Raw genomic sequence first — 23,552 nt, 5'->3', positions numbered from 1 at the left:
TTCCCCAAGTCTTCATCACTGCTTCCCTTCTCCGTCTGTTTGGAGAGCACCAGCATCTTGCCCATCCTCATGGCGTCTTTTATCACATTATTTTTCCAGGTCCTCACACACAGTTACATGTGAATCCTGCCCATCTTTTCTGAATGACACCACCCAGTTTTGACCACTGTTATTTAACTGGATGAATTCCTTCTTTCTTCCCACCTCTCTGCCTGCCTGCCTGCCTACCAGTTTTTCTGGAGCTGCTTGGATGAGGCACCAATATAAGTCATACCTCAGTCTATCCTCAGGGAGTTTTCAGTTGAATGCAGAATACATAAATGCCATTTTCTGCATCTGTTTCACTTGCTGAAATGCAGTCAGACATTGCGCCTTTCAAGGGAGAAATATTGGGAGGTCTGTATGTTATAAAGCTGATGACAGGAAGAAGAGCCGCTACTGTGTCTTCTGTTCAGCAGAGCATTAGGTTAAGCACGGAGGCAGCATATCATTCTACCTGTTCTATTTTTCTTTCTGTCTGACGAGATGGGACATATTCCAGACACAAGGCTTAACCATTGTGTTGTGGAGTACAGCTATGAGGAAGAAGATTTCCTTCATCTCCATCATGATCTTAATTCTATTTTATGAAAATTACTTCAGTATTAGAGTAATTTCTTGGGACACAGCCAATGGAAACCTTTCTCATCAGTTTTCCAAGCAATAATGAAACCCATCATTCATTAAAAGTACCTGAAAAATAAATGCAACATTTTAATTTATACAAACCCCACTGTTTTGGTTTCACATTCTGGCCAGAAAAAACTAATCCCAAATAACACTGAAGCATTTTTTTTCTCCCTTGCCACTGAACTGCCAAACTAAAATGCTGGATATTTGCACAATCTCTTTATAGTGATTCTGGCTTTTTCACCCACTGGAAATGGTTGTTTTTTACTAGTATGGTTGTTGAGCTTTTTTAAACCTAGGCTGGATTTAGCCCTTAGTTACCCTCAATGGCTCAGCTCCAACTGGTAGCCTGGTAAAGAACACCTACAAAGCTCCTTTGATATGCTGAGCCTGTTAGACACAAAACACTTGGGAGGGCAGCAAAGGATCCTGCTTACATTGTCTTCTCTCTCAAATACTTTGTTGAGATAAATACTAATGAAGATTGATTATCAATGGGATAGCCCATTAATTAGGTTTCTTACACATTTGTTTCGGGAATTTTTCCTTACATGCTTGTGAACTTTCTAATTGCTTTGATGTTTTGACTTTGGACCTATATGAATCTCAGTACTGGACCTGACAGCTTTATATTCTCACATCAGATCAGTTTTGCTCTACTGTAACATCTGATTTCCTAAGCGCCGGCATTCCCCGTTCCCAGCTGCACTGACAATGGAGTGCTGGTTATCTGCAGAGCCACACTGGTGATAACAAGGCAGGGCTTTTTCATTTTGTGTTAATGTCATGTTTACATTGGATGCAGGAACACGTGCAGTCCAAACCTATCATGTTATGCTGACAACACAGGTTATAGCAACAGGAGATGTCAGGGATTTGTAATTTCACTGCACACCTAGGAGACCATGAGGCTGATAACAATGATTAGTCAAAACTTCCCCTTGCCTCCTGCAGAAGATGAAGGTAAGGACTCATGCTGTTGCTCTCTGTAAGAACCCTCTGACAAAGATGTACTACTTGAGACCCTGGCACTGAGGGTAACCCTTGCACATCTGACCAAATTGCAGTCAGAATTGTCTAACCAAAACAGTGCGCAATGTAAGGAGTATTGGCAAGGGAGGAAAATGACAGCCAAGGTACCTGAGCTCTGTTAACATGGGCTCCTCAAGATAGCCCCAGAGGCTGCTCTGGTGGGAGGCAGCCAAGGGTCTGCTGGCCAGGTGGGCTGGTGTCCATACTGGAGCTTAAGTTATGGCATAGTGTTTTTAAGCTGGCACCATGGCAATTCTCCGCTCTTTTGGAGAGGGTCTCACCAGCAAGTATGTGTCCTCAAGGATAGGACAAACTTTAGATAAGCATAATGTAAAAGAAAGGAGCGTGTAGTATTTTTTTACGGTTTAATCAAAATTTTAACTATTTTTTTACAAGTATGTCATTTTTTACTTGCTTTTTAATTTTGTTCATGTAAATAAAATAGTAACAATCCCACTGAGTTCTGCCAGTCTGTAGGTGCTGGTAATGATCTGTACAGAGCTTTAAAAGACTTCTGTTTCAAATAGTGGGAGCTGGTAATCTGAGTGGGTGCTTCCCATTGGCAAGTCCTGTATCCAGTATAGCCCTGCACACACACCTTCAAGGGCACCAGTCCTGGCAATCTGTCAAGAACACTTCTTAAAATGACTCCAGTGATGTTAGCAGAAGGTATGGGCAGATGCAGCAGTATTCTCCAAAAGGGGAAACTTTATCCCTGCAAGACTGCTGGCTGGGGAGTTGGAGTGAAGGGCTGTTTTTTTAACATTCCAGGCAATATTTATCCAGGACTTTTTGGTTATTTCACAGCTTTTTTACTAATTAAAAAAAAACCAAACAAAGAACACACTCCATTTTATTCTGAGCCTAATGCAACTGGTCAGGACTGGGGACTCTGCAGTCCTGGCACACAGTTCCCTGTGCATTACTCAGCAGTGTATGGAGCTGGCTGCTTGAAGGTGCCCAGCCTCATGTGCCTGGCTTCTTCCCATAACTGCATAAGAAAGATGCCCACATCGCCTGGGCGTCCTCAGGTACCCAAGGCTCTCTAATCAGATCAGTTAGTTACTCTGTTTACAGCAAAACTTTCCAGAAAGTGTGCCCCATGGATCTGATAGAAATCATCCCAGAAGGGCAACGTGTAAAGCATCGATTTAAATTCCAGCTTCCGATAAAGCTGCTGTGCAATTTCTCTTCACAGAGTTAGAAATTAGATGCAGGAAAAATAAACAGAAACATTAAGCTCTGAAATCTCTTTTTTTCCACCTTCATTTTGGTAAGACAGAACTAATTTGCCATTCTATTTGCTATGTATCCTGCTGCTGAGCTAATCCTTTCTGTGCCCTAGATTTTTATTAGCCTTGCTTGCTTATTATGGAAAGACTTACTTTCTAGGACTCCTTTAAACTCCATTTGCTACTACTCTGCCTTTTCTCTTGAATATATTTTTTTCTGTAGTGTTCTTTAAAGATTCTTGGCCTTTTCTAACCTGGGACATATTTATAGTAGCCTGCTCTAGTTTTCGTAATCATTAGTGATCTTCCCAGCAGGATGTGTTCCTTTGCCTTCTCCTAATGCGATTCAGGTACATTCAAATTTAAAATACCCTTAAGTTTGAACCGCTATGTTGGAGTTTATTGTACTAAATCAAACTCCAGTAAACCTTCCTGAGGCTTTTCCTTGTCAGTTTGCACAGCACTCATGGGATATTTGCTGTCAAAGTCCATGCATTTTAGTAATAACACCTTAGCACTGTTAATGTAAATATGCTTTACTTTTCCTTTGGCCAGCTCTTTTGTTTTAATTCCTTAAGTATTCAGATGTCTTTCGAGATAGTCTGAGGAAAGAAGCTCTTGCTCTTTACAGACAATGAAATACCAGATTTAAATGTGGAAACAGGCACGAACATCAGTCTATTGGCAGCATCTCTATGGATATGCCCACCACACCTGGAATGGTATAAGTACAGTAATCTGCTTTGCAAATTTGACTGTGGGAGCACATTACTATACTTACAGATAGTTAAATGTGGGCATAAATAAAGTGTTTTAACAGAACTAATAAAAACACTTATACATGCAGTCCAGCCATTGAAAACAAATGTATTTTAAGAAACGCAGGAGTATTCTGTGCTGTCCTGAGCACGTGGGTGTGTGTACACATATTCATAGAGATACAAGGTATTTGTAGCCAGTGAGTTGTGGTTCCTAAGACTGATTTAAAAACTGAATGAGTGCATTATAATCCCTTCACCGCCCCAAAAAAATAAAATCTGAGGAATCAATCTAATCTTATTTACTACATGAACATGTGAAAGTGCTTATCTGGGATAAACCTGGGGACTACATATTTCTCTCTCTTTTTCCTTAAACAGAATGAAAATGCCCTTGTGAAAATAAAGGAGTTAGGAGTCGAGCTTGAAAAGATCAGGGATGAAGTTGGTAAGTAGTACAAGCAAAATAACAACAAAGTGATTTTCTCACTTTAAACAAAAGTAGTTATTCCCTGTGACCTGATCCTGGGAAACCTGCATTCATGTGACAAAGTGTATTCTGAAGCCCAGTGGCAAGGGGGTTTGTGGCTTTGCAGGGAACTGTGATTTTACCTCTTTTTTGTGGAGACGGGTCCATCACCGCACACACTGGAGCTCATTGTGCATCACTTTTACTAAGCAAACTGTTCTTCATAGATCCATAGATTCTGTTCTCAAACTACATACCACCACCACCAAGGAGAAAGCATGCTGTGATGAGAAGTGGGAACCTAGGACCATTGTGGTGCCCAGTGACTGGGAATGCATCGTTTACTTATATTTTGCTGTTCAGCTACAAGCTGTAGGACACCAAGCTCAGAACTTTCTTACTAATATCTCTAAGGTCTTTTCCTGGTTCGAAGAAAGCAAAAGCAACCTGTCTCATACAGTCTGCATATTCCCCGTGTATCTGCATGCACCACTTTTCCTGTTTGGTTTCTGATCTAGACAGGAGAGACAGGCAGGGTGTAAAGACATTGAGAGAAGAATACGTGCTTTTGTCCTGGCTTGAGCCAACAGGCTGAATTGTTTTGGGCTTAGATCTCCCCAGGTGACATTACGTTCATCAACCACAGGGCAAATGGAGACGGTGAAGGGCACCTGAAGGGAGGGAGGACCACTGGGGCAGGGGGCACCCTAAGTACCAAAAGGTGTTGAAACCAGTGATGACTGGAGCTGTGAACAGTGGGGGCCTCTCAGCTTTGCCTGCATGTGAGAGCCCAGTTGCTGGGTCACACACTGGGCCATGTTATGGGAGGGTAACTCGGTTGGCAAAGGGGGGCCAACCGAGTTACCCCTGTGAGGTGGGCAGAACTGCAAGTCCTCCCTGTGCTTCATCTTCACCTTGCCTATGACAACCCACTGCAGAAAAGCTGGTGCCCAACAGATTGTGCTCTCTGCTGTGCCCCTCTGAATTTTCTTGGCTGATCGTAGCTTCATAGAGAGCTTTATTGTCCCCATGGCCAAAAGGTACTGCAGCAACAGCAAAACAGCATTTTCAGTTATTCCCTGATGCCTGCCTTCATCCATCCTCTGCATCTCCACAGCTCTCACAGTGGAGCTGTTGTCATGGGTGCATTCTTTAGGCTCTCCATTAAACACCCTACCTCTTTCTAGCAAGCTGGGTTTTCTCAGTTTGTACTGCTGAAGTGAATACATATCACTAGTGGTTTTGCTGGAGAACTTTGTCAGGTATATAAGTGACTGCCTGTTAAGGAGTCACGGAGTTAAAGTAACAGGGCATCAATGCAGTGTCTGCTCTTGTCATTGCCCTTGTGCATACAGCAACTGATAACTCCTCTGCACAAAACTGAAAACTGATGGAGTACATGGGGATGGTTTTGGTAAGAACCCTGAATACTCCGGAAAAGCAGTGTGAGGTCTCATCTGAGCCGTACTGCTTCAGGAGGGAGATAAGCAGTAGATGTGTATGTGCTTTCTTTCTCAGAGAGTGGAAAGATGGTGTGAGATAGTCCTTTCCTCAGTGGTCCTGTGGGCATGTGCACTGGTGAGGAGCTATCACAGGCCACTCTTCCTGAGGAAGCCACCACTCTGTCAGACAATGAGATGCTGAGCAGAAGCTGTTTAGGAGTGACAGGGGTGCCTGGTGATCTGTCCTGCTTGTTGAAGATGACATCTCAATACAGCCCTGAGCTGCAACATGCCCAGTAGGGATGGACAAAAAAATGAACACACGCAGGTATTGTACTCCAGCAGGGTGTGAAAACTTCAGTTAGCAGTACAAATCCTGGTAGTATCCATACATACAGAAGGTGAATGTTTATGGGGTTTAGTGTAAGTCAAAGATTGTTGGACTCTTTCTTTTCCCTTGGATGAAAACTATAAGATTTGATTTTGTGAAACAGCCAGTGTTTTAAACCTGTGGACAAGGTGAGACGACAAGTATCATGTGCATAACAGCAGTTTTCATCAGTGCAGTTTTTGCTGTCTCTAAAGCAGTGTAAGCTGGGGCTGTGGGTGCTATGGGAGACTTGCAGCCCACCTGTGCTACAGTAGAGTTATTTCGGTCTCGCTATCTGATGAATCTGTATGTTGTACAGTACTGCACATCTTCTGACAAGCTTTATGCAAATAAAGAATGAAACATTTATTTGACAACAACCACCATAGGTGATTCTACGAGGAAGTGTAGGGAAAACCTACAGAGCACGTTTTGACTGCAAGCAAGTTGTAGCTCTGACTTGTCTCAGTCACTTTGACAAGTAGTCTTTCATTTATTTCAAAACCACCAGTCCAGTTAAACATCATGGGTGTTGGTCTGAAATTCCTGATTTCTTATGTGTAATTTCACTATGTGAGACTCACTGATTCTAACGAATGAATCAGTAAAGCAAGGCTGGACTAGCCAGGGTTGATACAGGTCATGTGCCCAACAGTTAGTTGTTTAGGCAATAACTCTAATTCAGAATTATGATTTAAGCGCTGAATGTGACCAGTTTTGAAAGCACACAGTCTTTATTAACTTCAGCAGAAACTGAAGGATTCTGCTATACAAAGCAATGAAACTGCAAGATACAATCCGCTGTTCAGCAAAGTCAGAACATATTTTTAATGAAATCTCTTTTGGTAAGTAAAACCACTATTTAAGCAACAGCAGTGACAGAGCCTGTGTAAAATAGGCTAGGGAGACCTGCACCTTCTGGAGGCAGGCAAAACATTTAGGTTTGGATAACATTACCCACCTTTACCTCCAGCACTGCTGTGAAGTATCGCACTTCATCTGAAATCAGCGTGCAGTGAAATAGGAAAGTGATTCTCCCTTCCCAGCCCTGAGGAGGAATGTGGCCTCTATAAATGCTAAGGGACTTGTTATTTTATGCAATAAGATTTGCTCATGTATTTTGCTAGAAATACCAAGGCTCAGAAAACATGACAAGCAATTGTTCCATGCTCAAGACATCCATCTTTATAAATTATAAATACAAGCACTTTTCAGCTGCAACATTCAACACTGAGACTCCTGGAATAAAGAGGTTTTGAACTCCAGCTGTTTTCCTTCAAAGTGATGGAAATGAAATGTCAGAATTACCTGCTCCTTTGCTGCCAGAAAAATGACATGTGAAGTGAGTTAAGAGGCGGGATGCAGATGTGTAAGTACTTGAGGAATGAAAGACCATCAGATGTCAAGTCTAAAATTTGTGTTATCTGTGTTTGAAAGCCAAAGCCTGCGTACCACCTCCCCCTGTGTATGCTTCCCAGTCAGGACCTTTACCCTGAGTGAGGTGGCTGTGATTTTTCTGTGACTCTGTGGCCAGGGGTCAGGAGGAAGAGTAGCGTCTGCATGGCAAAGAGCCCATTCCTCATGTCAGAAGCAAACTGTCCCTGTGCAAGGGTACATGATACCAGCCTCCAGCTTCCCATGAGAACTGCTCCCTGAAACACAAAGTGCCAGGGCTGAAGATGCTGGGCTCTGCCTCGGACTGGGTTTAGGATCATAGACTATATTGGAAAAGACCCTTAAGATCATCAAGTCCAACCATTACCCCAGCACTGCCAAGTCCACCACTAAACCATGTCACTAAGGGCCTCAACTGCACAGTTTTTGAGCACTTCCAGGGACAGCAATTTCACCACTTCCCTGGGAAGCCTGCTCCCGTTTGTGTGGTACACTCAGTCTAGTAGTTACATCTCCCTTTCCATCACCTTCCTAGCATGGCCCTGAAATGGGGTTTGCTGATTTATTGAACACTGTAAAAGCCACTTGGTGCTCAGGCAGCAGGGAAGCAATGTCATTAGCTCTCATTTAACCCAGCATGCTGTCATCCTGGGAAATGCCGTGTTATGTCAGTCATTTCCAGCCTCTAAGCAGCAACTGAAATACCTACAGAGAAAGAAAAAGAAAACCCAAGTGTAACTCTTCTGGAAAACAGCTGATAGCAGTTGAGCTCAGTTTGTCTTCTTCCATGTCAGTAATACATTTATATAACTGGAGGCAACTCAGCCTGGTTCACCAGAACCACCCTCTAAAGCCACAGCTGCTTAAACACTGCCTGTGGCCAGGCAGGCTTTCCCATGCTGGGTCCTGCTCCCCAGCTGGGTAAGAGGCTGCAGGGCTGCATGGGTGCTGCCTGCTGCTATTCCTGCCCCAGTGGTTCCAGGCCCAAAGGTCCATCTCCTGTCTAAGAAAAAATTCAGTCTTTCCTCACCACTTCTGTCCTTGGCCTCATACGTCTCTAGGAGACTGTGGTAGGGGTCACTCCTTCATGTTGGAGATGTATATTCAATATATTCAGATGTATCTGGTATAGGGCAAGCTTCCTGGGCAATGGCTTCAATTAGCATTTTTGGGTGCCTGGTGAACATGCCCTGCAGCCCCTCTTTCATTGCTTTCCCCTTCCCTCCGTTTTGCACCTGCATCAGGGTTGATTTGTGAATAGTTTTGTTTCAGGTTACAGAAAGCCTTTCAGATGGACTTTCTTTCGGTTAGAGCATGTCATTTCATTGCCAGCCCTCCCTGTGTGCTTGGTAATCTCATTAGAGAGGCTGGAGAGAGACAGGGTCCATTACAGCTCCAATTAAAAGCTTGAGTAAGTGTGAATTCTACTGAATGCAGAGCATCAAGCACTACCCCTTGCCCCCCAGCTCTGGGATCACTTTGTATGCCAAAGAAAATCAAAAAGCAAAAAGCAAGAGAGAGGGTTTAGAGCTCTAATCCAAACTGCCAGGAGACAAGACGTTTCATGACCATATACATTGTGCTGTTGCATTCTGGGTATGAGGCAGGTAGGGAAGTTTCCTATGTGCTGCTGGTGCAGTGCTAAGCTCACTAGCTCATGCTCACTTTTTCTCTGTAAGGAGCAGAGAACTTGAAAGAGACAGAGTCCTTCTTAGTGATCCAGGAAACATCAGGATCCGAACAGGACCCCAGTAGTGATATCTGTCCAGATATTGGTGTCCAGTAAGTGTGGAAGCAGAGCTCTAAACAGGGTGAAAAATATGGGGAAGGGGATGGCTAGCTTGAGTACCCAAACCACCTTGCACAGGTGTACCTATGTTGTCGCTTAAGGCTTCAACCACAGCAACCTAGCACGATCTGTGCTCACAGGGGTAGGTAACTTTGATTAATTGTTGCTATCCTGAAAAAAAATGAGCACAGTCTGATACCACAGTAGAAAAAGACAGCAAAACACGGAGGGGGTGGGGTGGGGGGTGGCATGCCCCACACTGAGCAAATATATAGTCATAGGATACATATGGTTTTGAAACATTCGAAAATTGCCTATGCAGGCAGACAGCTGCTTCCAGTCCGCTGATTTACAATGCCATGCAGGTCCGTGCATGCCAAAGGAAGGATGAGTGGCTAATACAGATGATATATTCAAAACATGATCATTTTTCTAAACCAGCACTGGGTCTAAATCAGTAAAAAAGTCTGGAAGTGCCTTTAAAAACGCATCTCTGAGAAGACAGTGTTGTTCTTAATGTTATGGTCATGATGATTTTAATCACTTCCTACCTTTTAGATCTTTGCATCAGCAAACTTGCTCTCTAAATGTAGTCTGTCTGACCTTGTCCATCTTGTCTCAGGTCTTCAATATCTGGATTGATTGCAACCATTCTTCAGCAAAGCAAAAGGGTGAGGACACAGTGTTCATGACACGGCTGTCTAGGGACCCAAGGAACAATACTGGAGGGAACCAAATGGGAAATAGACTGAATATCCTCAGCTTGATGGAAGTGTTGGAGTAGCACTTCTATAACTAGTTATGGACATGGTTGTGAATTCAGAGACATGGTCACTGTGTTAGTCACAAGAGGAAAAATGTCACATTTTCTGATTGCCTTCAGTACCAGCCTTTCACTTGCGCTGATTCCACAAAGCACTTATGATAGTGGTTTGAATGTAAAAAAAAGTTAAGCAAGACTGCATTAATGGATTCAAGAGGTGGAGCTGGTGTGAAAGACAGGTTTATGGGGTGAGCAGCTTCTAACAGCTGGAAAATGGGACATATGAGTTACATCCCCTTCTCCTGGTCAAATGGTCAATCACACCCCCTGCATAACATGTGCACAGGATGTGCCTTCAGAGCCCAGGCAGCTTCCGCCTTCCTGGCACATGGCTGGGAGTCGGGGCCTTAGTCATGATCGCAGTTTGAGAGAAGTCTTGTATCCCAGTTGATAGGCTTTGTGTCAAATGACTGTCTCACACGCTGTTTCTTGTATCCAAGGCAAAGTAAAAGCCCCAAAGCCTTGATTTGTGCATCCAAGACTGTGCTGGCCAGGAGGGGACATCCAGTCAGCCTGCAGGTCCATGGAGTTCCCTGCTTCCTCTAATTATTATTATGCTTCATCTGATCAGTTTTGCAATCAAACATATGTATTTGTGTGTGCGTGAGGGAAAGGGACAGAGAAAGAAGCAACAGCCAGAGCTTATTGGTGTCTTATTGGAGGATCACAGGAACCTCAGAGTCAGAACTCTGCTCAGTGCTGTATTAGTAGATCTGATGCCACTGTTTGCTCCCATGGACTTCAGAGCCTGACTGTATGGTCTTGTCTCTACAGCTCTCAACACAGCAAGATGGAAGAAACTACAGAGCAAGAAGGAGGAGCTGGAGAGGCGCTTTGAGGAAGAGGTGAAGCAGCTTCACAAGCAGCAGCAGGAGGAGCTGCAGGTGCTGGAGCAGCGGCTGCAGGAGGAGTACAAGACCAAGAGGGAGAGCCTGCAGGAGCAGCACAGGCTGCAGCTGGAGCAAGTCAAATTGCAGCATCAGGACCAGGTCAGTCTCTTGCCTGTTCCCTTTGAAGAGTAGACTATGCCAGTACTGAGTTCAGCTAATGAAATATATGGAACAGTCCAACATGAAGACACAGGTACCAAACTGATGACTTGTTCTTCCTTCCACTGCTCAGAGGAAGAGAAGCACCCAGCTCAGAGCATGCCAAAATGAGCAAGCCTACTTGAGGGACCAGAGTCGTTCAGCTCTGACACTGCTGAGCTGGCACTGGTTCCAGACAGAATTACAGTAGAGGCACTTAACTCATGAGCTTCTTTTTATAGCCAGAAATAACCATGACACGGGTTAACTGAGTTAATCAAGCCTATAGAGTCAGTTAGTGGCAAAGCTGGAATTAGCATCCAAAAGAGCTGCTTCCCAGTAGTCTCTCTGCTATGAAAAATTGCAGACAGGAGGTTACACTGCAAGATTAACAGAGTCATTTGGGATGTGGATATGAAACACACAGAAGACAGATAAATCCCTGCAGACCATCTGGAACCTATTTAATTGTTTTTCTAGATAAATAACCTGCCAATGATGGTGGCAGTGAAAGGAGAATCCTTCACCTTCTGAAGATGTTGGAGTTGAGCAAATCATTCCTATGGGGTGCTGCTCAGCTAAGAAGCAATTAGAGTATGAATAAAGACTTAAGCAAGGGCAAAGTAAAGAACATGGCAATGCTCTCGAGGTTTCAGCACACAGACATCATGTACAAGGACACCGTGATCTGGGAAAAGAGAAGTGATAGTCCCTATCCCATTAGTAGTTCACTGAGTCATCTAGCCTCTCTTTCTCTGCTCGTTATTTATTCTCCCTGCAATGTCTCCGGCAGGCTGAGTCCTCATTGTTTTGCAAACAGTTCTTCACCACCGAGTTGTCTCCCACGCTATTATGAAAATTAGTTTGGATACTTTTAAATTCCATGTTAAAGGCCTATCTTTCATTCTAAGAGCACGCTTTTCCCAATATGGGTGGAAATTTTGCTTCTTTGGGGTAATCTAACACATGTGTTTGACAGTTAAGTGCATTGAAATAACATTTATTCCATTCAAGACATGCTCAGCTGCAGTAACTTTCTGCCATTATTTCACATGACAGTGAGCAAAAAAACTGTTTAAAGTCAAGTTAATTTGCAATGAACAGCTGTTTCATTGTAAAAGCAAATTAGTTTGATCCTCTGCATTGCTAGTTATCACACATAATGTGTTAAATGAAGGGAATAAGATCCCCGTGATTACAAAACCCAAAAAAAGCAGATTGATGCAAAACTGCTCTGGACCACTGACGGCACCTTGATCACCAGCTCTCACTATATTTTCTTCAATGATGCATGTCAAAACACCATCGTTAGGGAGCTTACTTTGCCTTTACCCAAGTCTATTAGCAATTTACTGAAGGAGTCTCAACCCAGTGGGTGCACAGGAACACAGGCTGCCCACAGCTTTCTTCCAGCTGCATCCCTGTTCCCGTGATGGCTCTGTGCAGTGTGGTGTGTGGTGCAGTGTGGTGTGTGGTGCAGTGTGGTGTGTGGTGCAGTGTGTTGGGCAGCTTGAAGCAGTGGGACCTCTTTCTGGCCTCAGTATGAGATTGGGAAGGAATCACAGAATCACAGAATCCCAAGGGTTGGAAGGGACCTAAAAAGATCATCTAGTCCAACCCCCCTGCAAGAGCAGGGTAACCTACAGTACATCACACAGGAACTTGTCCAGGCGGGCCTTGAATATCTCCAGTGTAGGAGACTCCACAACCCCCCTGGGCAACCTGTTCCAGTGCTCTGTCACTCTTACAGTAAAGAAGTTCTTCCTGATGTTAACGTGAAACTTCCTATGTTCCAGTTTACACCCATTGCCCCTTGTCCTATCACTGGATATCACTGAAAAAAGCCTAGCTCCATCATCCTGACACCTACCCTTCACATATTTGTAAACATTGATGAGGTCACCCCTCAGTCTCCTCTTTTGCAAGCTAAAGAGACCCAGCTCCCTCAGCCTCTCCTCATAAGGGAGATGTTCCACTCCCTTAATCATCTTTGTGGCTCTGCGCTGGACTCCTTCAAGCAATTCCCTGTCCTTCTTGAACAGAGGGGCCCAGAACTGGACGCAATATTCCAGATGCGGCCTCACCAAGGCTGAGTAGAGGGGGAGGAGAACCTCTCTTGACCTACTAACCACTCCCTTTCTAATGCACCCTAAGATGCCATTTGCCTTCTTGGCCACAAGAGCACATTGCTGGCTCATGGTCATCCTCCTATCCACCAGGAAGATTTGTGGCTTCACTGACGTCTTGCTTACTTCCACACCGACCTGAGAACTTGTGTGTCTGCACTGAAAAAGGTGCTGTCATACCTCCCATCAGTTTATTGATGTGGACTCAAAATACGTGACTCAAGAGGACATAGGGATTTGGGTATCGATGACTTTGTAGGATACTCTTTTTCAACAGGAGGTGTGATAGATTGCAATTCCTTTTTCGTGCCCACTGATAATAATTTCAATGTTTCTGTAGAAATAAATATTTTAGAACTGTGAATAATTCATGGGCACTTTCCAGGGAAGTTAATTCAAGACTTTACAATAAAAATCATTGCAGCAAAGTGCTGTGAAGACAAAAGCCAGGATAGCTCAGTACTGTTCATATTTCTGACCATCAGAGGGAGTCAGGCCATCAATTTAGATTAATGGATGTTGAGATTTCTGAACATTTCATAAATGGCTTCTTCACTTAAGAGCTTTTTTGCCTTTTCTTTCTTATGTATCTCTTTTATCACCATTAAGTTAAAAGAACAAAACCACTATCAGCATTGACTACTACCACTCAAGGTGTCAACATGCCTGTTTTGTAATGAATAAAACTGTCTCAGGTACTGGAAGTGTCACTCTCAGTAGATGCCTCTCCTGTTTCCAGCTCACTGGAGCTCTCTATCAGTGGCTTCTTGGCAGGCCACAACATGTCTAACCTTGCCTCTATGTCTCCATTCCTTGTCGTTGGAGCAGGTGGAAGATATTACAGCTGTACATGAAGCTGCAATGTTACAGCTGGAAAATAACCACATAGTTGCCATCACAGTGCTGCAGGATGAGAATGACTGCAAAATCCAAGGTAAGACAAAGACAACTCTGGCTACAGAGCTATTCCAGAGCAGGATTAGCAATGCAGTGAGAACATATAAGCCCGGATTTTCTTCCTCCAGAACAGGGGATACAGAAACTTTGTGTGGGTCTAGAGCTTTCATGGTGGGGGGGACCACCAGGTTTGTGCTAGGCATTAGGGAGAGCTGTGTGCAATGTGTGCAGCATCTGACTTGGACCTGAGACTGTCTTAGGGGTCTTCAGGCCAAAGATAAGGCTTTCTCCATGGGTCACTGAACACAGAGGTGAAATTCCACCTCACTTCACACAGAGAGTTCTCTCAAGAGCCTAATCCTTGGGAAGCCAGAGCTCACTGAACATCTCTGAATTTGGGTGTTTAAATGCCTACACTGCTTCTAAAAACAATGCTCACAATTTTCAGTAGCAAAAGATGTGGCCGTGCTGAGCAGACCAAAGCCACATGCTGGTGCAAATCAGCACCTCAGCACTGTTATAAAGAATTTTGTGTTATGGGTTTGCCATGCGATTTGATGCTGCTGACAGAGCTGTGTCCTCCCTAACAGTTCAGTACCTAAATACATGTCTTTGCATATGCCTTAGTTGATATGTAACGGTATCTGTACAATCCTCTTCTTTTTTTTTTTTTTTTTTTAGATCTTTTTACATAGAAGCATGAGAGTCTAATTTTTAAATAGCTCTAAGCAGGTTTTCCCACAGCTTTCCCCAGACAGACCCATATTGCTTAGCTCTGCACTGTGTTGATTAGAGACACAGCCTAGAGCATAATGTGAGAAGAGTCTATTCCCCTCTGCTCTAGGCAGAGATGGTATCTATCTAACCTACTATTTTCAAATTAACATATACAATTTTGAAAATAAAAAATAAAAAAGAAAGCTGTTCTTTGCTTAAGAATATTCTTATCTGTCCATTTCTGTCAGTGTTTCCTGATGATAAAATTTGGCTGTGGTCAAGTTTGTGCTCCCTACCCTTGGTGCGGTACGAAATGCCCTCCTGTGCATGGAAAAGGCATTGCAGCAGCTGCAGTCTAGTGCGCTGTACAGGGCATCAGAGCATCAGTATTATTGCTGCTGTTATAGTGGCTAGTGAGCAAAGGTCAGACGGGAGAACCCCATGGGGTTGAGGGTAAAGACACAAAAAATAGAGTGTCCATATACTAAAAAGGTAGGTTTAAAAAGGAAGAACTGTACTGAATGACAGTTTCATGCCATTGGTATAGACATTACATTTTATTCTACTTTGGTTATTAAACTTTTGGTTATTATTAAGTCCAGAGTGAGTTGTTCTAGTAATGAAACCTTTAATTATGTAGCATAAATAGGGGGCTTATTTGTCTTTGGGCTCTGTCAGTCTCACTAGTGGAATAAACCTCACAGGTCATCTGTCACAGCTCCTGGAAAATCACAATCATTTGCAGTTTTGCATCTGAGTCACTGACCCGCCTCTCTATCTTCCCAAATAAATTGCAACCCCAGCTTTTAAATATATCTAATTTAAAAATCATTGATGTGGGGGTATTCACTCTGAATGGTAAATGATCCATTGTCAGACTGACTCTGTTCAGATCAGAGCTCCCAGGAGCTGGGAACTCTGAGCAGTTCTGATGAATCAGAATCTGGTCATGTAGAAATAGAGGATCCAGTGAAGGATCAGGAAATTCTGATCCCCAAACCAATTTACCTAAGGTTTCGGAGTGTTTTACTACTAGTTTCCTACTCAACATCCATGTCCTAAAACTGCATCCCGAACTGCACGTGGCTAATGATGTCTGTGCTTCCAGAGCCTGGCTTGCTGGACTGCACTTAGCAATGTCATGTCTGTGTTTCCTCCCCAGAACTCAGTGCTGCTCACAAACTGGAAAAGGCACAGCTGGAGGAGAACTTTGAAAAACTGCGGCTCTCACTCCAGGTTGGCTGTTTTGTTATTCCCACCCCTGCAGTGATGCTGTGGAGCAGCCGACAGGGCAGCCCCATCCCCACTGCTGGCTGCCAGCACAACAGGCTGTTGCTTCTTACCAGCTATAGCTCCTCTTGTCCTCCACCTGTCCAAACTGGGATCTAGCAGAAAAGGTGCCCCTTCAGGTTTTCTCCTCCCTCTTGTCTGGTTCAACACAACGCTATCTGAAAGAAAAGAGAGGGCAAACCTGAAGGTTCAATAAGTCAGCTGGATAAAGCAAAGAAATGTCTTTTTGACCCTGCTGGCCTGGCATGAGTTGTGAAGTTGAGCACTTCCTTGCATGGTGGGGAGGGCTTCAGCACCTGAGGTGGCTGCGAGCATCACCTTGTCTATATGGTACCCTCTGGCACGCTCAGAAACGCCGACCATTCCCTGCCTGGCCCTGTGCCTGTGCGTTAAACTCTTTCCCCCTGGCTGAACGCTCAGAAGCTGGTCCCACGGCGTTGACACATCTTCATTCCTGCTGGAGGGCAATGCGGCTCCTGGTGCGGGATGGACCAGGGTTGGCCCTGGTACAGCCAGGCTATGGCCAGCCGGGGTCAGTCCTGCACAACTCCCACATCCAACTGTTTAACACCACGCTCAAGCTCGGGTTTTTCAATCGTCCTATTTCTATGCTGTTCTCACTCTCTAGATGAAGAAATCCCAAGGAGTGGAGGGCAGAAGCATGCCCCTGAGATTCACACTGAGTTCGGAAATCCTGTCTGAACAAGTAAAGATGCCACAGCAAATAATGCAGGCTCTGGTTGATTTTGTAGGCAGAGATGAATTACAGCTTTTAAAACCCCTGACTAGCACATACTGTTGCACGCAGCAACTGTCACTGCCTTCCTCATCTGCTCTGACAGTTCGAGGCATGTCAGCAGTTTTGCAATAAGCACTGATTTAATGTTACAGCCAAGCAATTACATATACGAAAGATAAGAACACCAGTTTCACAGCAACTGTGGCTTTTACAGGTGTTTTATAGAGAGAGGTAGCAGGAATGCCTTTGATGCTAAGAGAAATGACATAAAATAGCATGTTGTTCCTATTTATAGTCTCTGAGATGAAATGACAGTCATTTAAAGCCCACACCACTAACTCCTTGGTTTTTACCTTGTTTTAAGGCTAGAAAGAGAAAAGAAGCAGGGAGGAGATATCTACTACCTCATTCGGACTCTAGGGGCTGTACAAATGATCTCCTTCATGCCTGCGATGCAAATGCCAGCTCTCTTAAGGAAGGACATGCTCGTTCTCATCCAGCGCAAAGTGATGGGGTGATTTAGCATCAAAGACATTTAATGAACTAGTGCCAGGCAGTGTCAGCCAGCCTCAGGCATTGCAGGGATTTCAGCATTCCCTGAGGCACTGGGTTATCACAAAGCCCACTCTGTGTTCAAGTGGCCTTATGTAAAAGAACCTACCTTGCAGGGCCTTCTAAGCCTCGTCCTGCTGCCCTGGTCGTTCCACAGAGCAAATTGACTTGTATGAATGTAAGAGGGGTGGTAACATGGCTGGTGTGTTCATTGGTGTGTCTCTCCTCCAGGACCAGATAGACACCCTCACCTTCCAGAACCAATCTCTTAAGGCCAAAGCAGACCGATTTGAAGAGGCTCTGAAGAAAAACACAGAGGAACAACTGAAGGTAGATGGCCACTACAGCTATACAGTCATCAAGTTAGACGTTTCTAAGTACGACTCACATTATATGGCTCAGTGGATAGCAGTGGGATCCTTATCCCAGGCACTGGGGGAGCAGACCCCAGACAAGACCCCAAATCCTGAGCTCTGAGGAGGAGTCAGAAACCTTAGTCTAGGTCCATCATTTTCTGATTTTACTTGTTTTTCTTTATTCTTTCACCCGGCATTTTTAGTTCTGTTTCCAAAGCATTTCATTAACTCCATCTAGTATATCCTTACTGCTGCCTGTCCTCTTTCCCTTCTTCCTCTCTTTACTTTAATGTCTTCACACACTTAGGATTTTGGGGGGTTTGGTTTTGGCGGTTTGTGTGTGTGTGCCTTCTGAACCATCTTCTTTGATATCCTCTGCATTCCCTCTTTTCCTTTTTTTTTTTTTGTTTTTTCCCTGGATTTGCAAGGGACAGTCCTGCCATATGAAGTATTTATTCAACTGATGTCTGCTGGGGCACTGCTGTTTATTTACAGTGTGTAAATAAATGCTGCAATTAATCTGAAATGAAATAACCCTGAAAGAACCCTTGGGGCATTTCAGTGTGTGCACAGCACAACCCCATGGGCAGCTGTATCAAGATAACAGAAGGGATAGAATGAAAATAGTGGTGTGAGGAAGGGGCTCGATAACTCCTTAGGAAAGGAGCAAAAATGTCTGGACCAGGCTTGGCCATGGGAAACAGGCAGCATCAGTCCCTTTCCACCTCCACTGCAGTACTTAATTTACATGAAAGGACAAATTCTGCTGTGTCACAGTGATGTTAATGCCAAGCACCACCAAGCAGCTCACTGGAGTGAGTTACACTGAGAAAAATCCAGAGCAGCTTAAGTCAGAGACAATATTTCATGAGTATACTCAGAGTACATCCTTTCCCCATGGGTTTAACCCTAGTATCCCCTGCATCTGAATTTCTTGAGCCAAAGAAGAACCTTTTCTCACTAGATCTGATCTTTGTTAACAGGCACTGCGATGCTGTGGGGCAGGCAAGACAGAACACTGGGGTTTACAACTCCAGTCCCCTTGTCTCGTTTCCTCAGTTTCATGTTTGTGCTTTTTCCAAGCCAAAATCCCTGCACAAGCATAAAACACGGTTGTCAAGACCTGCTATGTTCCCAAGCTAGGAATAGGAATGAGGTTTCTGAACAACCTGGCATCCCATCCTTCTAGCCATAAAGGTGGTCAAAAGAAAGGTAGTGTTGGTTATCCAATGAAAGGGGTGCTCTAGGAGAGAATATCAAGGTCCCGATGGGCTGCAGAGGCCCAGGTCTAGGTGGTTTTCACATCCCTGAGACTCCCAAACCACTGGGTGCATTGAGGAAACTTTATCTTATGGAGATGTGTTTTTGGCTGACAGATATCCGAATGTCTGGTATATTTCTAGATTGTACGAGCTCCATATCTGCATTTAGAGAAAGATCTGAAGAGCTTAAAACATGTTCTGGAAATGAAGAACCACCAGATTCACCAACAGGAGAAGATGATTATGGACCTAGAAAAACAGGTGAGTTACCATTTTTCCTCTGGAGGAGACATCAGAGAGATAATAAAGTAGAAGTTTGCTTACAGCAGATGAACTTTAAAAAGGTGAGGAAACACATGAGGTTGGGGCAAGACACAGTCAAAAGGGTTCATAAATGGCTCTATATTGTGTGGTTCCACTGTCAACCTACATAACTATACCATGCCTCAGGTTTTCACTCAGAAATTGAGACCTTTTCCCATCCCTTCACCCACCGATGACACTCTAGATTTCTCCCACACATCCATTGATCTGTATTGCTTTTTCATGCAACACTTCCTCAGCCTGTTACATTAGCCAGTGAGGGAAGTGGTGCAGGAAGAACACAAGAAGTGGAACTTTGTGGTAGTCCAGGACTTCATTTTGCACCCCAACCTGCACCACAGGAGCCAGGTAACTGTTTAGGGCTGGAAAGGGCAAGTAGAGGAAGACTGAGCCACATGTGTCTTGCTGATGCTTGTGCAGGCATTTAGGGAGCTCCAGGCCATGAGTATGAATTGGCAATATTCAGCAAGCAGTCCCTAGCAAGGCTTATGCTAGGAAAGGTCTCTTCATCCCCAAAGTAATGCTTTTCTGCAGTCTACACTGTTTTCTCACCCATTGCTTGTGGCGGTCCCTAATGCAGAACTCCCCAGTTCACCATCAATTACCATTTTCATTGGAGAGCAGGTTCATTTTGTAAGGCATAACCTACAGTGACAGTAAGTGTACAGTGTGGTGGGAGGGTGAGGTAATGCCTCAGCTGGGGAGCCAGGGCAGCTGGTTCAGCACAGCATTCAGCAAGATTTGTTTCCATTTGCAGGGAAATTTGAGAACTCTGATGGTTATTTTGCTGAACAAATGCTTGAGGAAGTGGATGTACAGAAAAATGCCTTTTTACAGCTGAGGCTTGTCAACTGTGCTCCTTCCAACACGCTGCCCCTAGAGCTAAGCCAGCATCTGAAAACATGCTGTGTAGTGTTCTACTGAAAAAAATACAAACCAGACAACAGCCTACATAATTCCCGGTCATTGAGCTGCTTTCGCTAATTAACCACATACAAGACACAGTCCTGCTCCTGCCCTTTGTAACACTGGGGCTACTGTGGCACAAAAGCTTTCTGTATACAGAATCACAGAATGGTTTGGGTTGGAAAGGACCTCAAGATCATTCAGTTCCAACCCCCCTGCCATGGGCAGGGACACCTCGCACTAAACCATCTCACCCAAGGCTCTGTCCAACCTGGCCATAAACACTGCAAGGAATGGAGCACTCACAACCTCCCTGGGCAACCCATTCCAGTGCCTCACCACCCTAACAGGAAAGAATTTCCTCCTTATATCTAACCTGAACTTCTCCTGTTTAAGTTTTAACCCATTGCCCCTTGTCTTATTACTACAGTCCCTGATGAAGAGTCCCTCTCCAGCATCCTTGTAGGTCCCCTTCAGATACTGGAAGGCCACCATAAGGTCTATGAGACTACTATGAGGTCTACCTTTATAAGTGCCAGAACATCTAGGGCATCTCCAGATGCTGTGAAAGATGGGGTGCCTTGTAGAGGAGCAGGAAGGTGTTTCAAATAGAGGGTCAGGCTTGGCTCCTTGTCTGTAGAAGGGGAGGCTGGAAATGAAGGTGGCAGGAGAGGCATGGTATAGGGTGTGGGTTGCAGTGGAGAGGGTAGGAGATGCACATCTTCTTCCATGCTTCATGCTGACATACCTACTACTTCTTAAAACCATTGAGGGAGCAAAAATAGCTCCCAGAGCATTTCAAAATGGGGCCCAGATATTTGCTCTGCTTTAACAAAACGTATTGGGATAGGCCAGATTATCTGAGAATCAGGAGCATCCTTCATGGTTACCTACATAGGCTGGAAACCACTGCATAAAACCGATGCCTGTGACATAATGTGTGAGTTATTGCTAACTCCAGTGCACCATATTTTGGTTCTTTATAAAAGGTTGTGAAATTCAATAACAGAGCTCACACAGAGCTAAGGTTACCCTGTGCTACCTTGTTTTCTTGCAAAAATGTTGAATTCAGCAAAATTCAAACTGCTAGAAAATGAAGAGCTAAGGTGATAAAGTATGTCAAATTCAAAACTTGGGGAAAACAGGGCATCTGAGGCTGTGGTACCTGTCTATAAACATCTTACTGACGTCTTAATACACTGCTATTGACACCCTCAGACTCTGTCCTTGAAACGTCCCGAGTAGAAGCTGCCTACACTTGGGATAGGATTCATTTCACTTAACTGTAGCTTAAAGTTAAATGTCTAGTTTAAGCCTGTCATTAAAGTCGACACTGTCAGCAGTGGAGAGAAGTGTCTCCAAAGGTCAGCCCACCTCATGTGAGTGCAGTAGCAGTCTAAGGCTGCTGCTGGGTGTAATTTGCACTAGTCGGTAACTCTTTCCTCCCCAGAACTAGGGAATTATAATCCTAGAGGTTGGATGCCAGACATTTATGTCTGATGAGATTACCTGAGCTGGATGATGCACATCATACCACTGTGCACTCCTCCTTCATCACTAGATGACCACTTGCACCACAGTGCCATTTCCAATCCCATGATCCCCAAGTGCCACCAGCTCCTTGTCCAAGAACAACAGCTGGTAACGCTGGCTCCCGAGGGATAAAAACTGGGGGGGGAACCACTGAGGAAGAGGTTTCATTTGTGCTGGACAAGACTAAGACCTTCCTCCTCCTCAGTTAGCAGTAAGATCCAGTTCAGCTCTGCCCCTGCTCAGTGTTCTGCTGATGAGCCCACTTCTCCAGTCAGACCTGTAAGTCTCAGCTGCAGTTAAGATGACCACCTCCAACTATTCTCAAATTTAGAATTTGCTTTAGGGACAAATAACGATAAGAACAGATTCTCTGGGATCAGGTGTTGGGCTTTCTGCAGACTGAACAAACCTCCCTTCATTGCAGGCAGAAAAAAACCTAAAACTGGAGGAAAGAATCACCATGCTGCAACAGCAGAATGAAGAACTCAGAGCCAGGATTGAGCAAAATACTGTCATAACAAGGTTTGTGCTGATATTTGCAATCTGTCTGAGCTTGGAAGGAGACTCCAGATCTTAGCTGCCCAAGGCTGACACTTATTTCCTAAGGGTAAAAACTTATTTCTTCCCGGAAGTGGATCGGTGTCCTGTTCTGCTTGTTTTATCAAATCTCTTTCATACTGGGGTTTGCTTACTTCAACGTAAGGAAGGCCATGTATCTTTCTGTGTATTCCCATGATTATTATGCTGAAAGAAAAGTTGTCGGTGGCTTCTGATCTCAGCATCAGTGCCCTGAGACCCGTTAGTAATGAGGATGGGAAATGGGACAGTTTCAGAAGAGACATCCTAATGATGCCGCTGTCACCCAGGCCGAGTTATCCTTTGGTGGGTTTTCTCATCTGCACTGTTTGGACCCTTGTCACAACTTGACAAAGGTGACAAAGCTCCTTGTGTTAGGTGGTATAGAAAGAGAAGGGTAGGACAGTCACTGTCCTGGACAGATTTTAGTCTGCCGTAAGGCAAGAGACCACAGTAAGTGCCAGGAGGAAGGGGAACCAGGGGTTGATGCTGGAGCTGAACTTGTCCTAGCACACAAGCTGCGTAGCTGTCATTGTTGCCAGATATAATGCTATTTGCCTCAAACGCAATTTAATTTTTAGCTGACATTTTAAAGCCTCAGCATCTCATCTCTGATTTAATTTTAGGTTTTTTTTTCTTTCTAGTGTCTCCTTTATTAATGATTCAGCCTTTAAAAACTCTCTCTTGCATGTAAATGTTTTAAAAAGGCAGCACTGCTTGAAGCAGCATTCGGATTGGGTGAGGATTATGTTTCCTCTCACCTGATTTAAATACCTGTAACACACATGTCACTGTCTGAGGTGGATGTCTGCAGCCTTGCTGTGCTTGGGGAGGGAAAACAGCGATTTAAATGTCTGGTTCCCCAGACCAGTTTGATGATTTGGGCTGAGTGAGTTGTGGTCTAGAAGTGGCAGTCTCTCTCCACGCCTGTGATAGCAGCCAGGGTGTCTGGGTCAGTGCTTGGCATCTCTGCATTGCAGCTGCCTGTCTGGCTGGGTGAAGAGCACCCTCCATGGCCAGCGCCTGGCTGCAGTGCTTTGCTTCTTGCCTCTATGTAGATACTGGTTTTGAAGAACATCCCTGGGGAGAAATTCTTGAGGTCAGCCTGGGAAGTCAGTTCAGAGGACAGTGATTTTCCACAGTAACAGTTTGGGTACAGCTCTGGGGAACAGCTACAGGGACAGCGTTGGCCAGGGCTTTAAAGCCAGTTATTAAAACATGCGTTTTCCTGGCAGCAGCAGCTACCGTGACTGCTCATTTCTGTTGT

General features: G+C 44.5%; 2 protein-coding genes across 3 annotated transcripts in view; one reads left to right on the top strand and one right to left on the bottom strand.

The window, feature by feature from the left end:
* MTUS2 (microtubule associated scaffold protein 2) overlaps nucleotides 1-23,552 on the top strand; it is a 300,838-nt gene that overhangs the window by 268,451 nt on the left and 8,835 nt on the right. For both annotated transcript variants that reach the window (XM_065678445.1, XM_065678446.1), the window contains 7 exons: nucleotides 4,073-4,139; nucleotides 10,754-10,968; nucleotides 13,962-14,067; nucleotides 15,910-15,983; nucleotides 17,560-17,658; nucleotides 19,088-19,207; nucleotides 22,134-22,231. In XM_065678445.1, the coding sequence (XP_065534517.1) occupies nucleotides 4,073-4,139; nucleotides 10,754-10,968; nucleotides 13,962-14,067; nucleotides 15,910-15,983; nucleotides 17,560-17,658; nucleotides 19,088-19,207; nucleotides 22,134-22,231 (779 nt within the window). The remainder of the gene's footprint in view (nucleotides 1-4,072; nucleotides 4,140-10,753; nucleotides 10,969-13,961; nucleotides 14,068-15,909; nucleotides 15,984-17,559; nucleotides 17,659-19,087; nucleotides 19,208-22,133; nucleotides 22,232-23,552) is intronic.
* SLC7A1 (solute carrier family 7 member 1) overlaps nucleotides 15,975-23,552 on the bottom strand; it is a 57,158-nt gene continuing 49,580 nt past the window's right edge. The window contains exon 14 of the mRNA XM_065678451.1: nucleotides 15,975-16,195. Coding sequence (XP_065534523.1) covers nucleotides 15,975-16,195 — 221 coding nt within the window. The remainder of the gene's footprint in view (nucleotides 16,196-23,552) is intronic.

This window comes from Lathamus discolor, chromosome 4 (assembly GCF_037157495.1).
Source record: "Lathamus discolor isolate bLatDis1 chromosome 4, bLatDis1.hap1, whole genome shotgun sequence".
In the NCBI taxonomy this organism is placed as follows: Eukaryota; Metazoa; Chordata; class Aves; order Psittaciformes; family Psittacidae; genus Lathamus; species Lathamus discolor.
This window is presented reverse-complemented; position numbering and strand designations above follow the sequence as displayed.